The sequence below is a fragment of the Rhyacophila brunnea genome, unplaced genomic scaffold, assembly GCF_057557595.1.
Source record: "Rhyacophila brunnea isolate RB1 unplaced genomic scaffold, BYU_Rbru_1.0 scaffold_12, whole genome shotgun sequence".
Taxonomy (NCBI): domain Eukaryota; kingdom Metazoa; phylum Arthropoda; class Insecta; order Trichoptera; family Rhyacophilidae; genus Rhyacophila; species Rhyacophila brunnea.
Window position 1 is genome coordinate 27,681,845 of NW_028232774.1, and position 27,305 is coordinate 27,709,149.

Genomic DNA, 27,305 nt, shown 5'->3' on the forward strand with positions numbered 1-27,305 from the left:
GTCTATTCTATACTTATGGAACACTAAATTGATAAATAGTATCAAACTTAGGGTAGGTTTGTATCAAAATATTAGCACTTATTGTAACAATTACACGAAGCTGGTTTTTATTGTTGCAATAAGTGCTATATTTTAACAGCACCTATCTTGCTGCTGTTAAAATATCGCACTTATTGCAACAATAAAAACCAGCTTCGTGTAATTGTTACAATAAGTGCTAATATTTTGATACAAACCTACCTTGTTTGATAATATTTATCACTTTATGACTTTAGCGGTCGATAAGCATAGAATAGACCCACAAGGTAATATGTTCCTTAGAATTCCCAGTTTCAGTCGCTCTGACGCACGACGTCACACACGGCCAAATACACGTGACACCCAGATATTCGTAGTCATATAAATTTTTCATATTATTATTATAAAATTAAATAAACAACTGAAAAAATGCTTAAAGGAATATTTTTTTATATTATTTGTCATTTACGTGCTTTTTCGAATTCTTTGTAGGTAGGTATGACATTTAAATATATATAAAAAATAAAGCACAGTAGGTACTTAGGTACATGATGTGTAATAATACGAAATCATATGATTTACTGGTGAAATTTAATTTTCATTTTAAGCAACCAAATAATATAGTTAATCATTTTAATACTAATACGTTGTATATTATTGTCAATTCATATTGGGCAAACAATTTGTTTCACAATACTGACGTGTAACCCAATGCTTCACGATACCCTTACGTTTCGATGTAAAGCGTTGTAGGTATAATTATTATGCCCGAGAATGTTTAAGAAGCAGTATTATTCAAGAATGGGGTCACCGTGCACCCAAGTGAATATTTTGAAGCAAATACGAAAACCTATTACCTATTAGGATTCTGCGCCAAAAATATTATAAATTGTTGTGCGGTAAAGACCATGTGCAGAGCATTCCTTTGCGGGTTTTCGGTCTGATGTCGAGCTTATGGCGTATACATACTTAAGTGCCACGGTTGCCAACGATGGCAGTCTTTCCAGTGAATTTAGGATCCGCATGGGCATGACGGGCGGCATTCATCCAGTTTAAACTCACGCGGAGATCAAAGCTGTATTATTTATGAATCAATTTTATTATTAATGCTGTTTGATTCAACGCTTGTACCAAGTCCCAAAAGTTGATCCATTCCGTTTGGATTTGTGTTTCGAATATCGCGTAACAAGTCAAGCTTACCAGCAAAGCCTCCATGTCCAGAATATTTGACTGGTACCTATTATAGTGATTTGGAGGCATAGATGTTATCTATTAGGTAGGTATCTCAATTCGCAACCAGATTTTCATCATCGCATTCCTACAGCGTTATGTATAAAACGGACTGTCAGGTTCCTCGTGTACCTACTACCTATCAATTGAAAGTATTAGTATAAACAATATCCATCCGACATCATGCAAAGCAAAACTTATAAATTCCAGGTATATAGATATGTAATGAAAATTAAAACCATTTTCTTGAAGATGTTCATGTTTTTTTGTAAAACAAAAAAGCTAAGTGGGCATTTATCTGTGTTCTTATTAATATATAATTGTTTAATATTACTAGTTTTAAAAACAAATAGGTACAATAAACCATTTTAGCGAATAGAATAAAAAAACATGACAAAAATGAAACATGCACAGGAAGTTAATCAAGTGTGACATCTCAGTAAGTTCTAGGTATGTGTACACGACTACACGAGGAGTACCGGCGCAAGAACATACCCGAGCCCGAATACCTACCATGTATGCATAGCATGTATGCGTGCGTACAGCACAATTTGTTAATTTTATAGAACGGCAATACTAAATCCCCTCCATCCCAAAATTGTGACGTAAAGGTATGACCTTGCTAGATTGTAAACACACACACGTTGTGTCATCAGCCTCTGTGATTTTTCGCTAAAAAGTATATTTTATTATCGATCGAAGTGTTTTGGTGCAAACAAAATGAATTACGAAGCAATGTCTATCGTCGAGGAAGATATTCAAATGGTAAGCGATCCATGACAATTGTTTTGGTTTTTATTTGTTATGATTTTGTGTTGTGCAAAAATATGTCTGCCACAATAATAATCAACAGTATCCGTCAACACATTCCGACGAAGCCTGTCGCGTGACATCGTGAATACATTGCATCAATCATCTCAGTGCCCTCATAAGTAGTTAGTTTTTTGGTTTATCTAAACGACTTTTGAAACCATGATATTTTTTCTGTAAAAAAATATTCAATTTATCTGGTGGCCATTTTTATTTCTATTGATAATAAATTGAAAACTTCTTTGTGTACCTAGCTTACTATAATAATGAAGATTTCTGTTTTTCCACTATGGTTTCATGGAATGTGCTAGATGTCTCTCTTTGATATTTTAAAAAGTTGTTTTCACTGACATGCCAGTGACAAAAACAATAAAAGTATACAAAAATGAATGATAAAACAATAATATAAATTTAATAATAATTGTTTTTGTCGATGACTTTTCAGTTTCCCATAGAAAATCAATGTATATGTATCATAGAATAATGTAATGGCTTATTTTTCTCAATGTATTGTATTGTTAACTCTAATTTTCTGGAAACTAATGTGTTAATTATGACTGATCTGACACTTGCATAGTTGAAATTCATAATGATAATTTATTGTGTCAAACCAAATCGTTTTCTTACTACAATTAATAGCTCAGAGTTAATATTATAACGAACATAATATTTTTATAGAATTTATTGGAAAGATTTTTTTTTTTTTTTTTTATTAGTGCCACCTATGAAGTATTTTAGCAAGCATTTTTTTTTTTACAAAAACTGGACAAAATAAAATAATAAAGTAATGAATCCCTCCTTTTCTTCCAATGAGCTTTGAATTTTTTCACTTTTTAGCCACTCAAATAAAAACGATTAAAACATTATCTATTCATACGGCGATAGGACTATTTTATGACTAAGGCTTATGGACAGAAACTGATAACCAATATTTTTTTTAAAAAGTTGGGAAATTTGAATGAGTAATTGTTGTTTTTATTTAATAAAACGCATTTTTTTGTAGTACTTATTCCACTTTTAATCAATAGATTAGGACTGGTTTCGTCCGCCTCAGAGGGACATGTTCAACTGTTCAATTTCAAAAGTTGAAAATGTCCCTCTGAGGCGGACGAAACCGGTCCTAATCTATTGATTAAAAGTGGAATAAGTACTACAAAAAAAATGCGTTTTATTAAATAAAAACAACAATACAATGCAGTTCCACCATGAATTGACAGTTAACAAAATAAAAGAAATTGAATGAGTAAATCAAAGGTTTTATTAATGTTGCTGAAAATTCACTATAATCTACCGAATTCAAAAGACAGCTAGCTAGCATTGACCGACACATTATTTGGGGTGACACAATGAAAATTAATTGTGCCCACTCTGTGTTGTAGATCTTTTCTTTACAACTTCCCTATCCCATTAATCTCCTATAACTGTTCTTCATTCAGTAATTCATTCAGTAATTCGTTCAGTAATTTGTTCAGTAATTCATTAACCGGTTTTCAATGAAACTTAGGCATAAAGCCCATTGACGCAGCGAGTGGGGCGCTCGCGCAAAATTTCTACAAGTGGCGCAGAAATCGTCGAAAATACAACGTAATCAAATACGCCAGCGCACACTGGATTTGACGACGCCTTGTGCCCGCCTGCCGCATGAGTCACCGTTTTCCGCTTCTCGGCGATATGAATTAACGAAAATACAACGGAGCCATTCATTGAACACGGCTAGCAAAATCACGCTCCTCGAAGCGTCGTCGATAAGACGGGCGAGAAGCCATTATATAAGAACAGTGTACGCTTTGTTTAGTTATTGCGTGTCCGATATTTTATTACAAGCCCCGAGAAATAATATAATATTTTTATTGCTTTGTTATGAGAGACGCTGTAATAATAATTATTTTGTGCTTCTTGGGCCCCTTATTACATAGGTGAAGGGTAATGCGCGGCAAGAGGCGTGTGATTATGATTATGAATATACGCTTCTTACGCCGACTGCGCCCGCTCGTCCGTCTTGGTGGGCTTTATGCCTTAGACCTTTAACCAGTTAAGTGCCCAAAGCGTCTTTGGACGCCCTAATTACACCAATTCTTATGTTAATTACTATCAATTAACTAATTGCGGCATAGAAAGGATTAATATTTATTTCTTTCTTTTTGTCACCTCCGTAACTGATGATCGTGATCATTATGGAATGGGTGCTGCGGAATTCTGGATCAGCTTTCTCCAACTTTTTGTATTCACTGCAAGCCATTGTTCATACAAAATGCAATTTTCTGGCAGAAAGACATTGAAGAAATCCTTCTTTCATAGAGATGAAGTTGAACACAAGGTTACTAATGTTGATGGTTAAATTCGTTGCAAGTTATTACGAAGGTGGGTCAATAATTCCTTAGAAAAAAGCATTAAAACAGTTTTTATTTTTGTATTTTTTTTTTATTTCTCAACATAATCTCCTTGGAGCTCAATACACTTGGTTAGACGTTTCTCAATTTTTTTTAAACCGTCAGAAAAATAAGTTTTCGGAAGGTCCTCAAAATAAGCATTTGTCCGATCGATGACTTCTTCATTTGAAAAAAAACGTCCACTTAGCCATTTTTTTAAGTTTGGGAAAAGGAAAAAGTCACTGGGGGCTAAATCTGACGAATACGGTGGGTGGTCGACCAATTCGAACTTCAATTCTTCAATTTTAGCCATTGATCGTAAACATGTGTGAACACGGGCATTGTCCTGATGAAAGAGGATTTTTTTCCTGTTTAAATGAGGCCGTTTTTCTTCAATTTTGTTTTTTAGCTGGTCCAATAAAGATGCATAATAATCCCCTGTTATTGTTTTTCCTTTTTCCAAATAGTCAACGAAAATAATTCCACGTGCATCCCAAAATACAGTAGCCATAACCTTACCAGCTGATTTTACGGTTTTCGCCTTCTTTGGACATGGTTCGCCTTTCGCAATCCACTGCTTTGACTGTTTTTTCGTCTCGGGAGTATAGTGGTGTATCCATGTTTCATCTACAGTCACAAAGCGACGAAAAAATTCATCCCGATTGCGTTGCATGAGCGACAACAGGGCTTTAGAGGCCACCACCCTATTGCGTTTATTGTCGACTGTGAGCAAACGCGGCACCCATCTTGCAGAAATTTTTTTCATACCCAATTTGTCATGTAAAATAGAAATGACGCTACCTTTTGAGACCCCTGTAACCTCAATTATTTCACTCAACTTTAATCTTCGGTCACTTAACACCATATCGTGGATTTTATTGATCATTTCTGGTGTAGTCACCTCTACAGGACCGTCCTGAGCGTGGTTCATCCTTTGTTGATGTACGACCACGTTTAAATTCATTTAACCAGTTATAAATAGTTGCAAGTGAATGAGCAGATATGCCGTGAACTAAATCCAACTCATTTTTTATTTCCTTTGCTGTTAACCCTTTTATATTAAAATGTTTAATAACAGCTCTAAACTCAATTTTCTCCATTTTTTGTAAACAAGCAAATTTTTTTTTTAAATGTACGAGAAACACACAACAACCCGACCAATCTGATTGAAACTTCGCAGCATACTGAATCGGTAGTGCCGCTGCATGAAAACAAACCGCTTACAGTACTAGTCGCGCCACCTGTCGGCTTTTCTAAGGACTTATTGACCCACCTTCGTATTATGCTTTGTATTTTCATTTGTAGTCGACATATAGATTTGTGCTGAGGAATATCTTCCAGGGCTGCACTGACTTAAAAATGAATTGCGTTGGTGTTACAAGTGTAAAGTCAGGTTTTTTACACTGAACTGTCATTATTTAATAGTAGATTTATAAAATAGAACAGATATACAAGAATATTATTAAATAAGTATGGTCGATATTGGTGTGCTCCATTTTTAATTAAATATTTGGAAAACGGGAAAAATATCTAAAAAGAGCATTCTGTACAAAATCTTAAAACATTCGCGGACACATCATGTTAGTGATATTGTGTAGAACTTTTTATGTCTGGGAATGTCTCAGGAGTAGTTACTCAAGACTGAGGTCGCCATGCAATTAATTGTGGTTTGACTGAACGTCCATGACTTTAACTTAAGAGTGCCAATAGAAGAGAGGAGCATGTAAAAGCAAATTTTCTATATGCAACAAAATTGGCTTTTGTGTCGACTAGGTCAGATGATCCGATGGACCACATAGGTTTTTGGACCGACTCGAGTAGATCTTCCATTTTCGTACACATTTTATAACAGGATGTGGTTTGCACATGGCCCCCACAAGTGGGGGGGGGGGGGGGGTTGTTGGGGCTGACAGGGCTCTAGCCTGGTGTGCCAGGTTGACCAGTTAAGTGAAATAAACACATACCTACCACAAATTTGCTCTAATAGGAAAAGAAGTCGTTACAACAATTTTATTTTATAATTACTTTTTTTAGTGTTTCCTAACTAATAGAAATGACTATTTATCCAATATGGCGAAGGATCGCATATTACTTCTATTACAAAAGGGGGTCGCGATCAGTGCTTCATAATATGATGCCGAGTGCCGGCCATTCAAGTGGATTTATTTAAAAATACCAAAAATCGCTAAAAATACTCTGAATAAAGTTATTTAATTAATTAAAATTAAAAATATTTAATTAATTAATTAATAATTAATAAAATTTAATCTTAGCGATAGGGCGATAGGTTGGGGGGGGGGGGGGTGCGTCAATCATTGTGGCTTGGGGCCCCGCTTCAGGATCTGGTGGCCATGGGTATGCATTCTTTTGCATGGACATTTTGGACCGGTACAGAGACTAAGACCATAGAGCTTGTCAAAGAATCCACCATGTCCAGTCAAGAACATTAACTGGTGTAATAGTACGGAGTCCCAGCGGTTATCTCCATTCACCATTTGATATAATTCGCAACGGCGTTTGCCGGCCGATTGAGAGGCCTGCAGGTCGCGTCTAGCTGAATCCATGTCGCCGTTTAAACTTGCGACGATCGCTTCAGCCGTCAGTACCGAATCTCAAATAGGTAATACTGATACGTTTTCAGCTCTAAATCACTATCGGTTGATTAAGCATATTATTATGTGAATAAGATTAAACATCAACAAAATTGTGTAAGTACCTATGTCAATATTAAACATTAGCTTATTATGTTCCTCCCAAAATTACCGCTGATTACTTGATTAAGCCAGAGCTGGAAATAGAACCGGAACCGGAACCGAACCTCGATGTCCTCATAATATTCTGGTGATTTTTTTATTCTATTAGTTTTGGTCATCGTTATGATCGCGCTGGAGCCAGCTACTAAAAAGAAAGAAAAATAAAATCAATCATACCGGCAAGTACCTATCTAGGTACTGATGTAACTGGCAATCTGAGTCAGTGACGTCCCGTGGGGGTAGGCAGATTGAGTGTCGCTTGGGGGCGGCAGTTACCCAAAGGGCGGCAAATCAAGGAGAATCATTAGATATATATAGAAATAGCTACCTAAACTTTGTAATAACGGAAATATCTTTCCATTAAAAAAATCAACTCACTGGTTGGAAACGTTTTAACAGGACTTTTTTTTGTCGGGTTCGTGATGCCTAGTTTACTTCCGTTGTCATTGGATGTCACGTTCTTTGTGAACAGCAATGACACGTGCATACCTAATTTAAAATGTATCCAAATAAGTACCTATGTCATTCGCGAGTTTTGGAAGTTGTCAGGTGTATTTTTAAATGTACCTACCTATCTGAAACCGTAGACTCCGCAATATTGTCTATTAAAGCAGAGATGCTATTTAAATTAGATTTAGTGGTATATTTCTTGTTAGTAATGTATCCATATAACACATTTCTTAGATATTTGGAGTCATGAAAGGATGATAAAAAGTACTGTACATATTTAAAAAAAAAATGGCGGCATTTTGGCGCTGCCTGGGGGCGGCATTTTGTCTAGGGACGTCACTGATCTGAGTGGCAGATTCCTGAAGATGAGGTTGTCCTGAATGATACGGCAATAGATGCATCAATAGAGGATATGCATAGGTCCTGTTTAATAACTAATTTTTAACCCATTGCAATATACCTAATATGAAATTGAATGGAATTAAACATTTATGACAATATGTTGGAAAGGTTGCAACATTTAAAAGACTTTTTATTGCTGCAGTATAATATTATCAATTTCTCGAAGCAAAAAGGGCGTAAGCAACATTTTGGTGTTTTTGAGTTAAATATATGAGGTTAGGTTTACTAAACATATCTACAGACTGGCAAAACGGCGCTCTTCATAGATGATTGCAAACAGAGTTACGATTTTCCAATTTGGGCGTAAGTGATAAATAACACTGATAATCACACAGAAAGCCAATTAACCGACCACTAACATAACAAAAGTAAAATGATCATAATAAATAAATAAAACACAACAGAAATATTAACAAAAGCATGAATAAAATAAAATAAACAATTCGGTGTTTTCTTTATGAACATTATAGCTTATGGAGAGCCAAAAGGAATTAAGTGATTTAAAAGTTCAAAATTGCAAGTAAATAACTACTACATACATACTTACTTAAAAACAATATTATTCTACCATAAATGAAAGAAAGAAAATTCCAATACTAAGAAAGAAGTTTTAAAAAAACTTGATCTCAATGACATTTTTTCACTCTTTGCTCTCCTGAATAGTAGCGATTTGTCACTAACGCCCTTTTGGCTTGGAAAAGTCGATATATAGTATATTACACATTACTTACGAAGTACCTATGTATTTACCTACTGTTTGTAATAATGAAATAACTATAACTAAGTATATATTTTTTCATCTCGCTTCAGCTTCTTTGCTAGCGAAATTCAGACCAGGAGCACTTGGCTCAGCACACCTGTTGTCAGGGTGGGGCTACGTCTCCATGAGATATGAAATACATATCGAAGTATATTTATTTTATATAGAATCAGATCGGAGCTGAATCACAGAACCAAACTCTAATCAAATTTTCCACCAGAAACAAACCACCTGAAACCTTTAAAATGTAGGTATTCCAACAGCTCTGTATGAAGTGCAGGCACTTACCTACCCAAAAATGATTGATGGTCTGATGGGCATCGTGAAATAACTTCATTAAAACCATTAACTTAAATTTTTTTTACTGATGTACAAGACAGGTATTGCATTATTTTGTAGATTCATAATGATGCTTCGCAGTTAATTTCACGGCGCAATTTGCCTTGACTTATTGCAAAAGCACTCGCGCAGTACATATGGAAACAACCTTCAATAATAACAACATTATTTTATTTGACTTCTAAGGCCGTTTAGGTAGGTACCCACCCGTATGTCGAATGCATTTAATAGTCCTACGCTGCACAATAAGATTTAGTTTGAAAACTTGACATTATTTAATGACAAAAAGAGTAGGTTGCGGGTGCGAGTTTTAACCTATCTCGCAACGCCCTAAGGGTCGGGTCACACGCACCGCAAGTTACTGCAGAAATGCGATAGCGTGCACCAGATGGATACGCACTACATCCACATGCATCGTAGCAAGCAGGGAACACAAAATTAATGGGAACGTGCTTATCCAACGGGGTGTGGTAGCAGTTTTGAAGCAGGGTCCGCTTTATTATTTTAGGTCATAAAAGCAAGGGACACAAAGCGAGCCGACTATCCGCAAATATTGAATGGGTGTTATATTTACGTCACTATAATGTATATTATGAGACATTCGTAAATATTGAAAATAATATATTATTCTTTAACATGTTTCAAGTTTATCCCATATTTTACCACACCGATAGGGTAAGCCAGTTTCCATTAATTTTGTGTTCCTTGGTAACAATCCAGTAGTTTGGTACGGATTTGTTAGAAGTCATCTGAACTAGGTACTTTTGTCAAATCTTGCGGTCCTATCCTTTCCATTTGCGTAATTGTGTAGAATTTTATAATGTATGTTATGGATTTTAAAGCATGCCATAGTTTTTGCGGATATGGTAGTATGATCATTATCACGTATGGTTCGTTAAGGAATTTCGAATTTCTGGACACATCAAGCCATAATCAATAGCCTAGTCCGATCGCACGTCGGTACACGTAATCTAGCTGAATGATGAGACGTAGATATATATTTTGAAACATTTCCGTTACAATAGGTGTATTCAGCCATAGTTTTTAGGACCGCAGCTTATCTGCAGCGTCGTGTGGTTTGATCCTTGGGGTCTTCATTGAAATGCTAAAGGGACAAAACACACAGCGCTGCAAATCGTTGCGGACTGCGGCGCGTCAACGCTGATTTTACTTGGTTCTAAATGTCGTATCCAATTGGAATCAAGCAAGAACCACCATAGTTCACATTAATTTACTGTAAATATTGCATCGCAGTGTGTATGACCCTGATGACCAAGACACGCGGAAACACAGGACTTAATCGATTCCAATTGGACACATTTGGAATCAAGTAACACCTCTTGGGCCTATCAGTGCCTAGGTATAGTTTGTCACGAATAATGTAATTTCGAATAAATATGTTCCAATATATTTGAATCGGTTACATCGCATGAATAGTGTGTTCTGTCAAAATCTGTCATACATTCTAAGGAAGGGTTTAATTTAAATTGATGGTTTTTACTAAATTGCGTCGTACTGTATTAATGTAAACTTATAAGTAGGTACTTATAAATAAGTTATCATGTAGCTTATTTATTATTGTGAGCTTTTTCCGGTCAGCTGCACTTATATTGCATGCAATTAAACGCCGGTGTCTTTCAGCTGTAATAATGCGTTGCAGACTTCGCCGGTAGGTAACTATTGACCTTTGAGCGACCAAGAGGCATTGATAAATGTATGACAAACACACTGCTTTGCTTGGTGCGACATTATATTTTTGTAAAACTGCGACGCAGAACTAGACGGTTTTAAAACTGCCTCTCTCGAAGCGACGCATGCCAGTTGCCAGTACCGTATCTCCCGCGCCAGATTCATATTATTTATTATTCACTGCGCAGTAGTATAGAATACTACACCGCGAATGTAATATTTTTGTACGTACCTGCCTAGAGATACACGCACGTCGCTTGTTTCACTCTCGCCCGAATGGTCCCGATCGACCCGAACGAGACGACGATACAATGGCGGCTCGGTTTGCCAGCTAATAATCTCCGGCTACATTCTCATTTCACTTCGCGCCGTTAGGCCGCAGAGAAGCGCTCGCTACCCGCCGCAGCGAAGCCGGTAAGTAAATCCGATTTTTACGAAAATTCTCATTAGACTCTTGAATATTTACAATTGGGTTATAATTTACAAACGTGTGAGTGATTACTTTGACGTTTTTTCGTTTAATGGCAAACTTTTCATTTATATCTGCGTCGTATATGTGTTTTCTTTCCCGGCCTGGCGTACGTGTTAAGTAGCCATTTCGGTTATAGTATCTACCGATCTACGCAGCAATGTCTGAAATTTAACTTGGAGCAGTAACTCATCAACCAAAAAGTATAATAATTGCTCCATTATAAACACCAAAGTTTTTCATCTTATTTAAAATAGTTTTCTAGAGAAAATATATGAAAACTTGACGTGGGAATTTTTGATGGGTGCCCTATAATAACGGTGATATTTTGTACAAAACTTTCTATTGTAATTACGACTATCAAATTGTTCCAGTTAGATTCTGATTTGAATGAGAGTTATAGTAATATTTGCGCGTCAATTTTAACTCGAAACTGTCACACAGTTTTTGTTGCGTCGTATTATTATTATGTCAACGCTTCTGTCCAATTTTATGTGTTATTTATTAGAAGCAGTTAATTAATAGCTCGGGTAACCGTTGTATATGTTTTAATTAATCGAGTGCGTGTTAATGGTATATTTTCTGCGGGATGCCGCTTGGCTTTTTAAGCTCACTGTTGCTAACTGCGTATCGCCTACAAGTGCGCACATCGTAGATAGATATGCGTTTTACACATTACAAATACTACGACCGACGTTGCTTACTACTTTTTTCTGGATGTGTGCGTAAGATTATCTACCGGGTGTTCAGATAGTGTGTGGAACATACCCTCTATTTTTATGACGCAACGAGTTCTGAATAATGAAATTATGTATAAAGCGTCAATTACATTGAGCTGTTTTATGAGCTGATTATTGGCAAATTTATAATCTGCCTGTAAATTCGCCCAGTGTAATCATCGAATAAGCTAATAAGCAGGTTGTAAACACTCCATCTAGAAAAGTTGAAAGCCGGTCAACTTTTCACACTACACGCCGGCGTGTGGGCTTACTGCGTCTGCGCAGTAGAGCGATGGTGGTGGAAAAACGAACTACTCATTTTGAAATTTACATTTTTGACGTTTAATGGAAACATTGTTATGGAGCGTAGCGACCTCCCGGTAAAAAAACGAACTACGTTCCGTCAAAATCGCTCGCTGGCTTGTGGCTTATCAGCGAATGGAAAGTTTTGTGTGTAATCATGAAGTCGCAGTAGCTGAACCGCCCGCTTTTAAATTCGCCAATAAGCAGCTCGTAAAAAAGCTCAATGTAATTGACGCTTAAGTGTCCTATTCAGCAATAGTGTTCTAGTTAACTTGTATGCAATCAGACATATTTTTCAGAGTTTAAATTGGCTGAAGTATCAGTCTCTCAGACTATACAAAGCAGAAATGTTATATTCATCGTTAGGTTTATGTAATATGTATCACCGTGTTAATTTATAAGAATTAAAGAAAAATGCTTATAAGTTGAAGTGATTTTTAAGTAATTTCGATTACATTACATATTATTATTATTATTATAATTTAAATATTTATTATTTTATAAGTTTTCTATCCCCATATTCTTGTGTGGAATAAACACGCAGTGACGTCCCTAGACAAAATGCCGCCCCTAGGCAGCGTCAAAATGCCACCCCATTATACAGTATTTTTTATTATCCTTTCATGACTTCAATATCTAAGAAATACATTATTAACAAAATATACCACAAAATTTAATTTAAATGTCATCTCTACTTCAATAGACAATATTGCGAGTCCACGGTTTCAGATACATTTAAAAATACACCTGATAATTTTCAAAACTCGCGAATGAATGGCAAAAATATTTGGATAAATTAATTAGGTACCTAAGTATGTACATACCTATAATTCAAATATATTTCGCAAATCTGCACGTGTCATTGCTGGTCATCAAGGAGTGATGTCCAAAGACAATAGAAGTAAACTAGAGATCGCGAACCCGACGACAAATATACAGTCTTGTTTAACCGTTTATGCTAATCAATATGTACATTTTGTTTCCAACCTGTGAGCTGGTTTTTTTTATGGAAAGATATTTCCGTTATTACCAAGTGTAGGTACCTATTCCTATATATATATATTTATTGATTCTCATCGATTTGCCGCCCTTCGAGTAACTGCCGCCCCCAAGCGACGCTCAATCTGCCTACCCCGACGGGACGTCACTGTAAACACGTCCGTCACAGACTCCCCCATTGTGCACATATTTTTGCCCTCTTTCCAGTTATTTGACTTCTAGCGCTTTGCTAAGTCTTTCTAAGTACCTACCATTGAACCACCGAAGTCTTAGTATTCCTCGTTTTCCTTCTATTCCACTTAAGGTGAAACACTTCGTTGTGCATTATCATCCATATGTGTCACTTGGTCATCAATTTAGTTTAAAGCTTCCAATTGTTTAATTTTTTTCTTTTTGTTGTGATCGGTCAACTGTTTTCTCAACTCTTGCAAGTGCATTTGTACAAGCTACCGCCCACGTAACAATATGTAAGAATAATAATTATTGGTCATGCCAACTATTTCTATTTATTTATACTTACCACATTCGATCATAAAAAGATATATGGACCTCCACAGAGTGAAGGTTGTGTCTACATTTTTTTTATTACGAGAAATGGATGTTGGCAACTTGCTCAACGTATAGTTCCATACTCTTGTCCAAACACACGCTGAGAACATGTGAACCCGAGACTTTCGATACTATAAATCGACGAGGTAAAAGCTCGGTCATCGTGGGCGTTTCTATAGTTGATTGTATAACATTAATTTAATTGTCACCCTGAAATCAGTCATCTGTGATATACTTGCTCCCCATTCCTGACGGTCAGAATTTGCATGTTGTAGTAATAATCGAAGATGGAACGGACCTCATTTATGACTATGACACAATAGCAATAGGTTAATAATTTGATTACGTTATATGTCATATTAAAGCGAACCAGCAAAGATTAGAATATATTTGATTTTGATCGACATTTTAGTCTTTTAATGGATATGGAGATATGGATGCAGTATTGATTTTGAAAACTTGTGTTGGTTCATGTGTCGTCGCGTTTACGACAAAACCTCTCGTGGCCAACTCACTTTGTGCTGCAAGCTGCATTACTGTAGTTTGCGTGCATTTGCAGGGCCGCGTGGCTTGGATTATCAGGATTTTCCCCATGCAAACGAAGAGGTTTATAATATATAAAAGAACTTTTATTTATTTTCACAATTTATTTTCCGGAAATATGTTTTACAATAGACACCACGATACTTTATGACACTTAGTCTAAAATATCTAATTACAGTAGTTACTTTTACTGCCAACCAACCAATTTGGATTTTCCATTTCTTCCCGAACACCCTGTCATTATTTATATGTATTATGCAAATAAGTTGGGCGTTTTGCCGAATGCACCTACTCTGCCGTCGAGCCTTTGGTATAATATCCCCGATATGACAATGCCTTCATAATATAACTTTAGGTAGGTATTAATAATGAATGTATACCTACCTATTTTGTAATGATTAAGTTGTTGTGACGGATGAGTTAGTAACTTAACCTTATTATTGGTTTTATCTCATGCCTTGGGCGATTATAAAGTGCGTAGCGGTTTTCTGTATCTTTGTCTTGTCTAGCAAAATGGAAATGATGATTTTATCTTATTATATCTAGGTATATAGTAGGTAGGTATCTGGATGTATGAATATCAATGACAGCGCGTAGATATTATGATTTATTACCTATTATTAGTAGATACCAAGGATAATTTGTTAAAAAAGAAAAGAAAATTTCTAATTGCGATCTTGACTGCCTTTGAACTTAGTGAAAAAAATAGTTTGGTTATTACTTATTAGTTTAGTTATTATGCTGTTGCGTTGATAACATCAACGTGAAAATAGTTATAATGTACCTACTATTTTACAAGATCTTAAATCGATTTCTAACATTTTAACAATTTACCGATTAAGGTAGGTTCTTTCACCCAAAGGTGGAGTGAAGAAAATTATAATATAATATTTCAAATGGTTTTTAAAGCTCATTTTTGACAATTAACATTATAATACGAGGGTGGGTCAATAATTCCTTAGAAAAAAGCATTAAAACAGGTTTTATTTTTGTATTTTTTTTTTATTTCTCAACATAATTTCCTTGGAGCTCAATAGACTTGGTTAGACGTTTCTCAATTTTTTTTAAACCGTCAGAAAAATAAGTTTTTGGAAGGTCCTCAAAATAAGCATTTGTCCGATCGATGACTTCTTCATTTGAAAAAAAACGTTGTCCACTTAGCCATTTTTTTAAGTTTGGGAAAAGGAAAAAGTCACTGGGGGCTAAATCTGGCGAATACGGTGGGTGGTCGACCAATTCGAACTTCAATTCTTCAATTTTAGCCATTGATCGTAAACATGTGTGAACACGGGCATTGTCCTGATGAAAGAGGATTTTTTTCCTGTTTAAATGAGGCCGTTTTTCTTCAATTTTGTTTTTTGGCTGGTCCAATAAAGATGCATAATAATCCCCTGTTATTGTTTTTACTTTTTCCAAATGGTCAACGAAAATAATTTCACGTGCATCCCAAAATACAGTAGCCATAACCTTACCAGCTGATTTTACGGTTTTCGCCTTCTTTGGACATGGTTTGCCTTCGCAATCCACTGCTTTGACTGTTCTTTCGTCTCGGGAGTATAGTGGTGTATCCATGTTTCATCTACAGTCACAAAGCGACGAAAAAATTCATCCGGATTGCGTTGCATGAGCGACAACAGGGCTTTAGAGGCCACCACCCTACTGCGTTTATTGTTGACTGTGAGCAAACGCGGCACCCATCTTGCAGAAATATTTTTCATGCCCAATTTGTCATGTAAAATAGAAATGACGCTACCTTTTGAGATCCCTGTAACCTCAATTATCTCACTCAACTTTAATCTTCGGTCACTTAACACCATATCGTGGATTTTATTGATCATTTCTGGTGTAGTCACCTCTACAGGACGTTCTGAGCGTGGTTCATCCTTTGTTGATGTACGACCACGTTTAAATTCATTTAACCAGTTATAAATAGTTGCAAGTGAAGGAGCAGATATGCCGTGAACTAAATCCAACTCATTTTTTATTTCCTTTGCTGTTAACCCTTTTATATTAAAATGTTTAATAACAACTCTAAACTCAATTTTCTCCATTTTCCATTTTTCCATTTTCCACAAGCATTTTTTTTTTTTAATGTACGAGAAACACACAACAACCCGACCAATCTGATTGAAACTTCGCAGCATACTGAATCGGTAGTGCCGCTGCATGAAAACAAACCGCTTGCAGTACTAGTCGCGCCACCTGTCGGCTTTTCTAAGGACTTATTGACCCACCCTCGTATTTAAGTAGTTTTACCGCAGAGTTGTGTACTCACAGTCATATTTCATTTTTATGCGGTTGAATTGTGGCCGGGGGGGGGGGGGTGGGTAATGCACGGAAAAATTGGTTCCATACTGAAACATTAATTCATTTATGCGGTTGAATGAAGGCTGGGGGGGGGGTATTGCACGGAAGAATAATTATTATTGCTTCCGTATTCCTATTGGACGGATATTTGGCGAAACATGCCCAAATAGTAGAGAATTTATGAATATAAAGTAGAAACAAATTAAAATTTCATCCCTTTTCCCGTATTATATACTTGGAGCTTATACGTTTGAATAAAAACTCACTTTTCTCGGCAATTCGTTTCTATGCATAGTAGGTAATAATTGATTTCGTGGAAATGGGAGATCGTACATAGCAAGGAATGGAAGGACTCTAGAAGGTCTACATCCAGCTGTGGATCGAAATTTGCCGATGTTTTAATATTTCATAGGTACATATTTATAATTATTTTTTTCGTACCTTAGATAGTTTAAATTTAAAACCACATTTGTATGTAAGTAGATAGTTATTATTATTTTAACTGTAATGTTAAGAATAAATCATTTTCTTTTTTCTTTTACAATAATAATTACGATGTTCACGATTTTTTGCAGTCATTATTATTTTCTGCTCACTTCACTCTGTTAAAATGTCGCGTTTTTTATGTCGCCATTGATAAATTTAATAGCACTACAAGGTGTTCGGAAAACTAGTATTCACTGAAATTTTAGACATTTAAAAACCATTTTTCTTCGCAATGAGGAATATCACATTTGAAAGTATGCGAAATGAACTACTTTATCGCGAATACAATGTGTACTGTTTATACTGACTATTTTTTCATGTATTTTTTAGGTGTGGTGGTTTTATAAATGAGAATGCATTAAAAATATATGGATTACAGGAAATGCGTCATGATCTTTATAAATAGAGTTATCTTTCATGAAATATTATGTTTTGTATATATATATATATTATATTTAACAATATATTTACTGATAGGCATTTTTTTACAACTTTGGATCAAATCATTGGGAATTGAAATTGTTCTTTAAATGTCTCTTCAATTTTAATCATAAGTTTGTTTCATCATCATCATTATCATCAGTCAGGATCGATCCACTATGGGATGAAGGCCTCCCCATAGCTTTGCTACCACAAACTCCAATGCAACTTTGATGTTCATCGATTAACTGTTTTCCACGTAGGGCCAAGACACTAGGGTGCTTCCAATTGACTCTTATTGATTACAAATGTTTTCAATTGGATTCAAGCAAGAACCATCACAGTCCCCTCAATTAGCTGCAAATTGCAGTGCTGTGTCTCAGCCTTTATTGAGCAATGTGTCCGGCCCATAGATGTTTCATCGGCTTGGCGAGCTATATCCCTCCTTATTCATTAGGCCCCCATAGACGGACAGTTCTCGTAGCAGTTTGAACATGGCACAGACAATAACTGTTCAATAACTGTACGTTAGTGGACACACCACAGATCAGTTTAACTACCCCATTTAAAATCTGTCGAACTGTCAACAGACGTGCCCATATACGTACAGTTATTGTCTGTGGCAGATCAAGTGTCAAAAACTATGGAGGTTATGTTCGCCGAGATCATACACAGGGGTACCATGTGTTAAATTAGTTTTAAGTAGGGTATACTTGAACGAACGATTGATCTACGAATATTTTTACTTTGTTAGATTTATTATGATTACAATTTATTGTTTGTGTAAATATATGTCCAGATTCTTTTATTTTGAATAAATTATTCATAGTATACTTATTGTTGTTTTAATAAAATTTAATTAAGATAAAATACATACGTATTGTTTTATTTAAATCAGGGTTATATACATTAAATTTGTGTAATATGTTTTATTCAATCACCAAAACAATTTACTTATTGGTTTTGAATAATATCTATTAATTTGGTACATATTATAACATTAACTTAATACTAAATTTACGTAAGTACATATTTCTTTTGTCTAGATTTATTTTACATCAAGTTTACATTTTATTTTTTTATTTACATTTAAGTAGTGGAAAATATTGTTTGCGGTACCTAGTTGACACCACAATATTCGTAATTATATAATATGAGTATCTCGCAAAAGAACTAACACGCAACAAAAATAATATACTTCTTACGAACGAACTATGACAGAACTGTCAAAATTTGCCGCCAAATCGCGCCAGCTACTCCTACTTTACGTTACCAGCATCTAACGTCAAACGAGAACTTTCGGCTAGTTGAAATTCCAACAGTTTTACAAAAACACGGGAGTGGGGGGTCGCTGGCAGTTTGAACATGGCACATATCTGAAAGGTCGAAAAGTGTCCGTCTATGGGCGCCGCAGATTATCTACCAAAGATAACTGTATAGTTATTAACTGGCATGTTCAACCTGTTACGAGAACTGTCCGTCTGTGGCCGGCAATTGATTCTTATGGTAGGTAGTCTTTCCGTGTTATGCCGAATATGTAGCTTTCCATACCATATTGTGAAACTATTCTTCAAATTTGGATTTTTTACATTGAAGGGTCCATGTGTTACATGCGTACTACGTTAATGCTGTTAGCATACACTTGGTGAGTGAGATCACGTTCATAGATAAATTCTTTCACGACCCACGATGGCCGAGCGGCTTAAATGTCGACTTATGCCTTATAGTGTCGTGGGTCCCAGGTTAGAATCCTGGGTCTGGCAAAGACACATATTTTTTTTTTATTATTCGTTTCTTTATTAAACACCACAACAGGCCGTGAAGCCCAATAATATTGGTAAAACTCCCAGACTTGAGGAATTTACATATTAGATTATGTAAATATATTTTGACCTCACCGGGAATTGAACCTAGAACTCCGGGATGGAAGGCCAGCGCCTTACGCACTGTTTTTCAATTTGTGTTTCGAGTTTTTAGACCTAATGACCTTTGGTTTGCAGAACAAAAAATCCATTTAAAATATGAAAAGGTCAAAGAACGTACTTAACTGGTACGTGAATCTCTCCATCGCCCTTCAATTTAAACTGACTCTAGTAAAGTTTTGCAGGATAAACCTAAGATATGGTAAGATATGGTAAACTGAATTTGTGTAGGTCCCGTCCGAGGGTATCCGTTAAGGAAAATAGTTCAGCAAATGTTTCTGAAGTTCCAAGCAGATCCTAAGGTGTGTTAGGTAAGAATGAACCTCGAGCATTCTTTCTCATGCTGCAAATTTCTCACGAAATGGTGTGGAAGAGATGATCGACGAACTCGTGTGCTGTCCATATATTAGGATGTATTTTGTATAGAGATATCCTCATGTCTATTCCTTTTGATATTTTGTATATCTAGTTTTGGTATAATATGTAATATGACAGTTATCAAAATGAAGAACAAAGCAATAAGTTTTACTTCTGTTATAGGTGCTCGCTACACATATACACTTGATTATTATTTTTCTTTTTTTCGTAAATATATGCAAACAGTTAGGGAACGAATAATGTTATGTGTGTTTATAGCCATAATAAATTTTATTTATTATCGCTATCACTCAGATTATCAGGTGTGATAATCTTTCTTCAATTGTCAATGGAAAATTTGTCTCGTTTCATCTGTGAATCATACTATCTGTTGTCATTTCTTGTGACGTCACATTAATGTATTTGTTTATAAATGTTGTTGCAGGAAGGGCCCCGCGGTGAAGCTCGCAAGGAGGGGGGTAAAAGGGGACGAAAGCCTGGCAGGAAGGCAGCGACGGACAGGGTCGACATGAAGGCTAAGCTAGGTGAGCAACATCACCATCACACAACTAACATAGTCAAGAGTTAAAGATATTATGAACCTCTGATTACCCTATTCAATTCTTGCTATTTTGGGCCTAGTATACCTACTTATATTTTTAGGCAAGACTACTAATATGAGTTTCAATTGGTAATCATAACTCAAAGCGGAAATTAGTGTGTATATTTATGTGTGCAAAATTAAAACAGATAAAATCTTAATAATTGAAAAATTAGTAGAGTATCCCAAATTAACCACATGAAGAAAAGAATGAGTCGAATTACTCTTATCTGAATTAGTAAATGTAGTTCACATGCAAAGTGGTCCAAAACTTAATCTTCTTTTGGCTTGAACAGTTGTGATTTTTGATTTATTTCCCTTTAACTTTCACACATAAATTTTTAGTTTAGTGGGTCATAGATCACAAGATGGATGCAGTACAAGTTTACATCTAAACCAACTGCCAATAAATTGACAATTGATAATATTACTTTGGGAGAGTTTTGATTTAAACATATTAGATATTAATCTCGATTGGTCTATTTGCTCATCCTCTTACATGTAATTAAATTTTAGAAATGGATAGACAACCCAACAGTATGAAAAATTATTCCAGGTGTTGGTTCATTGAAACAGCATGACATATGGTGTAGTAAACATTTATTAATAACTCTTTTAGATTATTAATATTGTACTAAATACTTCTCATTACTTCTTAGCCATTTTTGATGGGATTTGTTAACACAGTGCTCTATTGATGTTAACTCTACTTTAATACAGTTATTTACGTTGACACCTGTTGACTATAACTGGTTGTTATAGTTGACCGTCCCGAAGATGAATTTATAGCCAGAAACAGCTGTCAACGTAAATAACTCAATGAAAGTAGAATTAACAAAAATGACTTGCTTTCAAAATCATTATTATAATGGAGTTCTGCCACGTAAACGCCAGTTAAATTGATAAATTAAGAAAGACAAGTGTGACTACTATAATTTATTTACAACTTGAAAGCAATTCAGATTACTTTGGTAAAAATTATTGTTGATTATTTGATTGTGCAAGTAAATTTACTTATTCAACTCGTAATAAAACCATAAAGCATCTATTTTGTAAAATTATTTATACTTAGTTTATTGATATAATTTTGACACCTAAGTATATCATAAAAATAGTTATCTTATGTTGTGCGATCTAAATAAATTAATGTTTGAAATCTTCAATGTAGATTTTTGATTTATGTTATTATTGTTGAGTATTAAATTGTATTATAACCTTGTGTTGCAGAGCGGAGTAGGCAAAGCGCTCGGGAGTGTCGTGCTCGCAAGAAGCTCCGCTACCAATATCTGGAGGAACTTGTCACCGATAGGGAGAAGGCTGTGCTGGCTCTAAGGAAGGAACTCGAAAAGGTTTCTATTTTATTTGCACACTACAATACTCTACTCATTGATTATTATTGTGAATAGTTAGTTATCTATTCACTTTTGTATGCTCCTGTTTTAAGTTAAAGCAATGTTGGGTTATTAGTGCCCAGTGCCGAGGGGTGGAGGTGGTAGGCTGTTGGGATTTGACATAGATACTGCACACTAAACTTTGTCAGTCATACTTATTTGTTCTCGGTGAACTAAGAATACAAATTTCTGATAGTGCTGGTTAGTTTTTAAAATTCTATTGAATTCTGCGTAAACCAAACCATATTAAGTTTAGGTATGCTATGGGTGATCCGACAAAAATAGAGCACACTTCTTCAGTCACACTTAATTGTTTTCGTTGAATTAAGAATACATATTATTACAGATGGTGTTGGTTAGTTTTTTTAATTCATTAAGCCCCTGCCTAACCTTCTATCCATAAAATATCTACAATTATATCGTCGGTGTTTTGTAAAAAGGGCGAATTAACCGAAATGCTACTTTACAGGAGGAGGATTTTTAACTTTTGACATTTATTTGTTTTTTACCTGTAGATGATTATAAATATCTAACAAGTTTATAATAAAGCTTAGAAAGAATACTGTCATTATAATAGGTATTATTATATAATATTTTAAAAGCCCTAATATGTCACATTTGCTTTTTATTTCGTAATTTTAATTAATTTAATTTTAGTCGATTATCGTTTTTAAGTACTTTCCTGTGGTGATAAAAATTCGCCGTTTTTACACAAAGCTAGTGGGGTACATATTGTATTTTCATTAAAATCTCGATTTCGACAAAATGGTTGATTCGCCCTTTTTACAAAACACCGACGATATATGGTTCGACCATGTCCAGATGGCGCATGCCTCACCGCGCTTTACGCGCGACTACCAAAAATGTGTAGCTAGTGGGGTACATATTGTATTTTCATTAAAATCTCGATTTCGACAAAATGGTTGATTCGCCCTTTTTACAAAACACCGACGATATATGGTTCGACCATGTCCAGATGGCGCATGCCTCACCGCGCTTTACGCGCGACTACCAAAAATGTGTTGTGCCCATACAACGCGTTTAATTTGGTAGTGAACACGCTAGCTGACGTAATGTAAATGAGCATAAAAAATAAGCGCAAGTGCGAGAAGAAAGACTGACAACTCAGTTGTGAGACATGGTTCCTTTGAGATTTTATATTTCGCCATAACTGGCAAGATGTATTCTCGGTAGTATACAAAGCTAGGTAACAATTGTTTTGGAATGGCTATAAAAACATTGCGTTGTCGAGAATCTAGTGAGTGCTTGCGCTTATCGCGCAACAGACGTCACACCGCGATTACATGTGGACCGCTCAATGAGGTCACATGTACCTGGAATGTGCGCGAGTCAAATCGCGCCATCTGGACAAGGTCCCTTGATGGCATATTTCTAGATATTTTGTAGGTAAATGACTATTTTTTGACTATTATCTACTATGGCTTGGATTAGGCAGGGTTTGATCGAATTTAAAAAATTAACAAACACTACACCAGGGGTGGCGAACCTATGTCATGCGAGATGAATTTTCACGGCACGCGATGCATTTAAAAAAATAATGACAGCCATGCGCTTTTCCCTTGCGGGCCCGCCTAAAAAACGAGCTGACTGCGAAAAATTAAGTAACCTGCGGTGGAAATACTTTTCTAAAAAAACTTTTCTAAAGAAATGAGCCGACTCTTTGGCCCGCAAGACAGTCTAAAAAATATTTTTTGGGAAATTTTGGCACGTGTATGTAAAAAGGTTTGCCATCCCTGGTCTATACGTTGTAGTCTTAGTTCAATATAAACAAATATGTTTAACTGACAAGGTTTAGTGTGCACTATTTATGTCAAACCCAGTCTACCTCCAACCTTCACCAATGTTAGCGCCATATTCTGGTTCCGAATGGAAGTATCCAAGCTATAGATTCTTAATTTTGATGTTATTGATCCTCTTTAGTCTTAAGAATACGAAAATGAAGCTGAAACAAAAGAGGAAACACGGTTTCTTGGGTTACAACATAAATTAAAATATTTCTTCTAATGGTTTTTTCTACAGCATATTATTATTATAAGAAACAGAATAATTAACAATATTGTAAGATTTTGACACACTGTTTAAAGAGTCAGCTATTTAAAATCCCAATATTAATTATATCTTAAAATCATTGTATTTTCTTTTAATTTGTCATTTGCCAGTGTCTTTATGTAGTATAAATATATATAACTTTACTAGCTGACCCGGCAAACGTTGTTCTGCCATATAAATTATTTCTAGTGAATATTTTGGTTGTTAAATAAAAAATACCGAATTTATCGTAAGTGTGTGGGGATGGGATCTATGACAGAAAGAGGAATGAAGCGCTGTAGACGATGACCGCCGATAAAAAAAAAAAACACCAACCATTCATTTTCTCAATTCAAAATGAGTAATGATGTTCATAATCAATGAATTACCTGTGACAGGATATCGTTGTTTAATGTTTATGCAATATCCGTCTTGTCCCTTCCAGAAAATTAGCGGATATTGGAGAGCGTCGTATGAACGGTGTGCGCCAGCGATGAACTCCAGATTATTGTTTCTTCTTCGAATCACGATTTCTCGCGTCGATGTGCGGTCGCCAACCATGATTCCAGCAATGTCGTCAACAACAGGCGCATTGAATCGATGCACGTGCTCTCCAGCTGGTGTTTTATCAGGATTGATAACAATAGCGTGATTGTCACTTTGCAATTCGTGCATGTGTGCTTTGAAGAAATTCAATAATTCATTGTGCTCATTCAATATGGCGTCCAGTTCGCCGACGATGCGCCTGGCATTAGGCAAATTGAGGTTATTGTAGCCGCAACGTGCATCCACACGATTGTTGTCCTCACCGCCCATGAAGCAGATTTGTAAAAAAATATGTGGTTCGTTTGGCATTGGCAGCAATGAGACTACTTTGTGGTATACTTGGCCTTTGATTTTGAACGTAGAATGGAATTGTTGACCATTTGCCGCAGTATTGTGAACTATTTCTGTTGCTCCGAACGAAGTCATTTGGAAGCATGAATTGAATGTGCGAATGGACTTCAGGAACAGGTTTGAATCTGGAACCGTGCCGATGAGCAAGCCGTTCAATGGTTCTGGTGGTGTCTCAATTTCTGGTAGTTGCACTTTTCCTGATGCGCAACACATCCCGGCTGACTCATGTTTGAATTTGAGCGCATGACAATGGGGACATTCTTTGTCCATAGCACCAATTAGCACTTTCGGATGAGCGGAATATTCAATATCTGGCTCGTACTCGAATGCGAGACGAAGGAACGAAGCGGATGTAAATGCTCGATGTACTTGTTGGCGTTGTCAGTCATTTGCTCTGCGTTTGTTAACTACGAACCGGCACGCTTGGCTCCGTTCCAATTGTCGTTGTTGATTTCGTTCTGCTCGTGCCTCTTGTGATTGAGATGCACGCAATTGCGACATGCTCACACGCACGTTTTTGTTATCTTGTTGGATTTGTCCGTCTGTTCTTTCTGCTCTACTATTTCGCATGTTTGTTGCTTTATTCGTTCGACGGCCCAAATGGCCCCCCTTGCGTCTTGCTGGCATTGTGCACTGTAATACACGCACACTAAAATAGATAAATTAAAATAAATCGTACAAAATTTTGCACGCACTGCGTTGTGATATGCCGAATGAAATGTCAAAATGACGCGATGCTTCTCTTGAATTCTTCTCGGACGTAGCGCCATCTGTCATTCAACAACATAAATAATTTCGTTCTGTTTGAAATACGAACGACGGTTAAATTTGTTCATACAAAAATAATAAAATCGCGATTAAAAAATGGGAGGGTAGGGGTAGGAGAGTGAAAATTTGGTATTATAGGTATTTTTTGATGCCAAATAATAAAAAAAATACAAAAAAAAATTGTCAATAAAATGAAAGAAAAATTTTTCTGGATAGAAATACCCTAATCACCTAGCGGTATGAAATATACTTGTTGACCTATTCTCATACCTAACAAATATACATAAAAAAAATCATAAAAATCGGTCAAGCCATTTCGGAGGAGTGCGGCCCAAACATTGTGACACGAGATTTTTATATATATAGAGATTAACAAATTGAATTGTCAGCTTGAACAGTTATTAACAATTTCATGTATTTATTATTTAACTTGACGCAATTATTTACATTATTTTGTTGCCTTACAGTATCAGATGTGGGCGAGGGACCTGGACGAAGGGAGGGTACCGGAAGGCATGCAGGCGCTTCTGGAAGAGATGGGGGTACTTAAGCAGGAGTAATCCGGCGTACATAACCATCACCGAGGGTGCTAACTCAATTCATCCATAGCACCTCATCATGCAACATTTTCACCGTACATTCATTCTCTTTGACATCTCAATTGTATAACAGATTCTGATCAAACAATTTCTCCTGCATGACAGTGAAAACGATATTATTCAATTACCGTTACGCTGTTTTGTCGACTGACTTGATGCCATCATGATAATGATGTTACAATATTATTTAATGAGAATGTTTTGTTTGTTGTAGAAATCCTCTGTGCCAACATTTCCAATTATGGTTTTGTTCCACATGAATACATTTTTTACTCATACAACCTTCTTACAAATGACCTCATGTAAAAAATAGTGTAATCTGTAAAATAGTTTTTATTATTTTAAATTTTATTTTAAGGTGATTTGATGAATGCTGCCACCATTGGATGTTTTTTGCTTAAAACATTCCTTTGTAGCCGTTGTGTCTATTACGATTAATAGAATTACTTTCATGTACATAGTTTTTCATTTTATTATTTATTTTTGTAAATCCAATATTTTTAATAGTCTTGTCTGAGAACAACAAATGTACTATTTCAAATTTTTTTTTTATTTATGTCATGTGTTTTTTCATTATCATGAAATTATATACAATGGCTGTGGTTTGAAAGTGTTGGATTTATTGTAATGTACACAGGGACTTTGGATAATTGTGGATAAAGTAATCTTTTCACAAAAAAATATAATGGAAATTGGCGATATATTTCAATGAACAAGACACTTAAATGAAATGATTATAAGACAAATTTATCCTTATGTATGGGAAAGTTTGAATATTTTATCGTTTTACTGTAGACCTACGTTTGAAAGTTTTTTTAAATTGTAAGAATTAATTTTTCTTGACATTATTATTTTGTTGTGTAAGTTGAAAACTTAGATATAAAAGTGTGATGTTTTAAATGCTTTAATTTGTAAATCTAACCTTATTTTATCTGCTAAGTTTATTTTGTACAATTATTTATGTTAAATATAAAAAGTATTTTCATTATCTTGCATTTTATTTATGATACACCCAAAGAGTTCCTTGAAAACCGGATATCCATGTTGATTGAGGTGGTGAGAATTAACCTTTTTACTACTGGCAAATTTTACTAGGTTGGAATATA

General features: G+C 35.6%; 1 protein-coding gene across 1 annotated transcript; it reads left to right on the forward strand.

The window, feature by feature from the left end:
• The first annotated feature begins 1,863 nt into the window (after window positions 1-1,863).
• Window positions 1,864-27,187, forward strand: REPTOR-BP (REPTOR-binding partner). The gene is made up of 4 exons (XM_085961128.1): window positions 1,864-2,013; window positions 20,340-20,439; window positions 21,723-21,844; window positions 26,068-27,187. The coding sequence occupies exons 1-4, from the start codon at window positions 1,969-1,971 to the stop codon at window positions 26,158-26,160; spliced, it is 360 nt and encodes a 119-aa protein (XP_085817254.1). The 5' UTR covers window positions 1,864-1,968; the 3' UTR covers window positions 26,161-27,187.
• Window positions 27,188-27,305: the final 118 nt, after the last annotated feature.

What these genes read in the sequence shown, in the direction of transcription:
- REPTOR-BP (XM_085961128.1), top strand. Translation starts at nt 1,969, where the DNA reads ATGAATTACGAAGCAATGTCTATCGTCGAGGAAGATATTCAAATG. An exon ending in TCGAGGAAGATATTCAAATG is followed by an intron (nt 2,014 to 20,339) that starts GTAAGCGATCCA and finishes ATGTTGTTGCAG; the next exon opens with GAAGGGCCCCGCGGTGAAGC. An exon ending in TAAGGAAGGAACTCGAAAAG is followed by an intron (nt 21,845 to 26,067) that starts GTTTCTATTTTA and finishes GTTGCCTTACAG; the next exon opens with TATCAGATGTGGGCGAGGGA.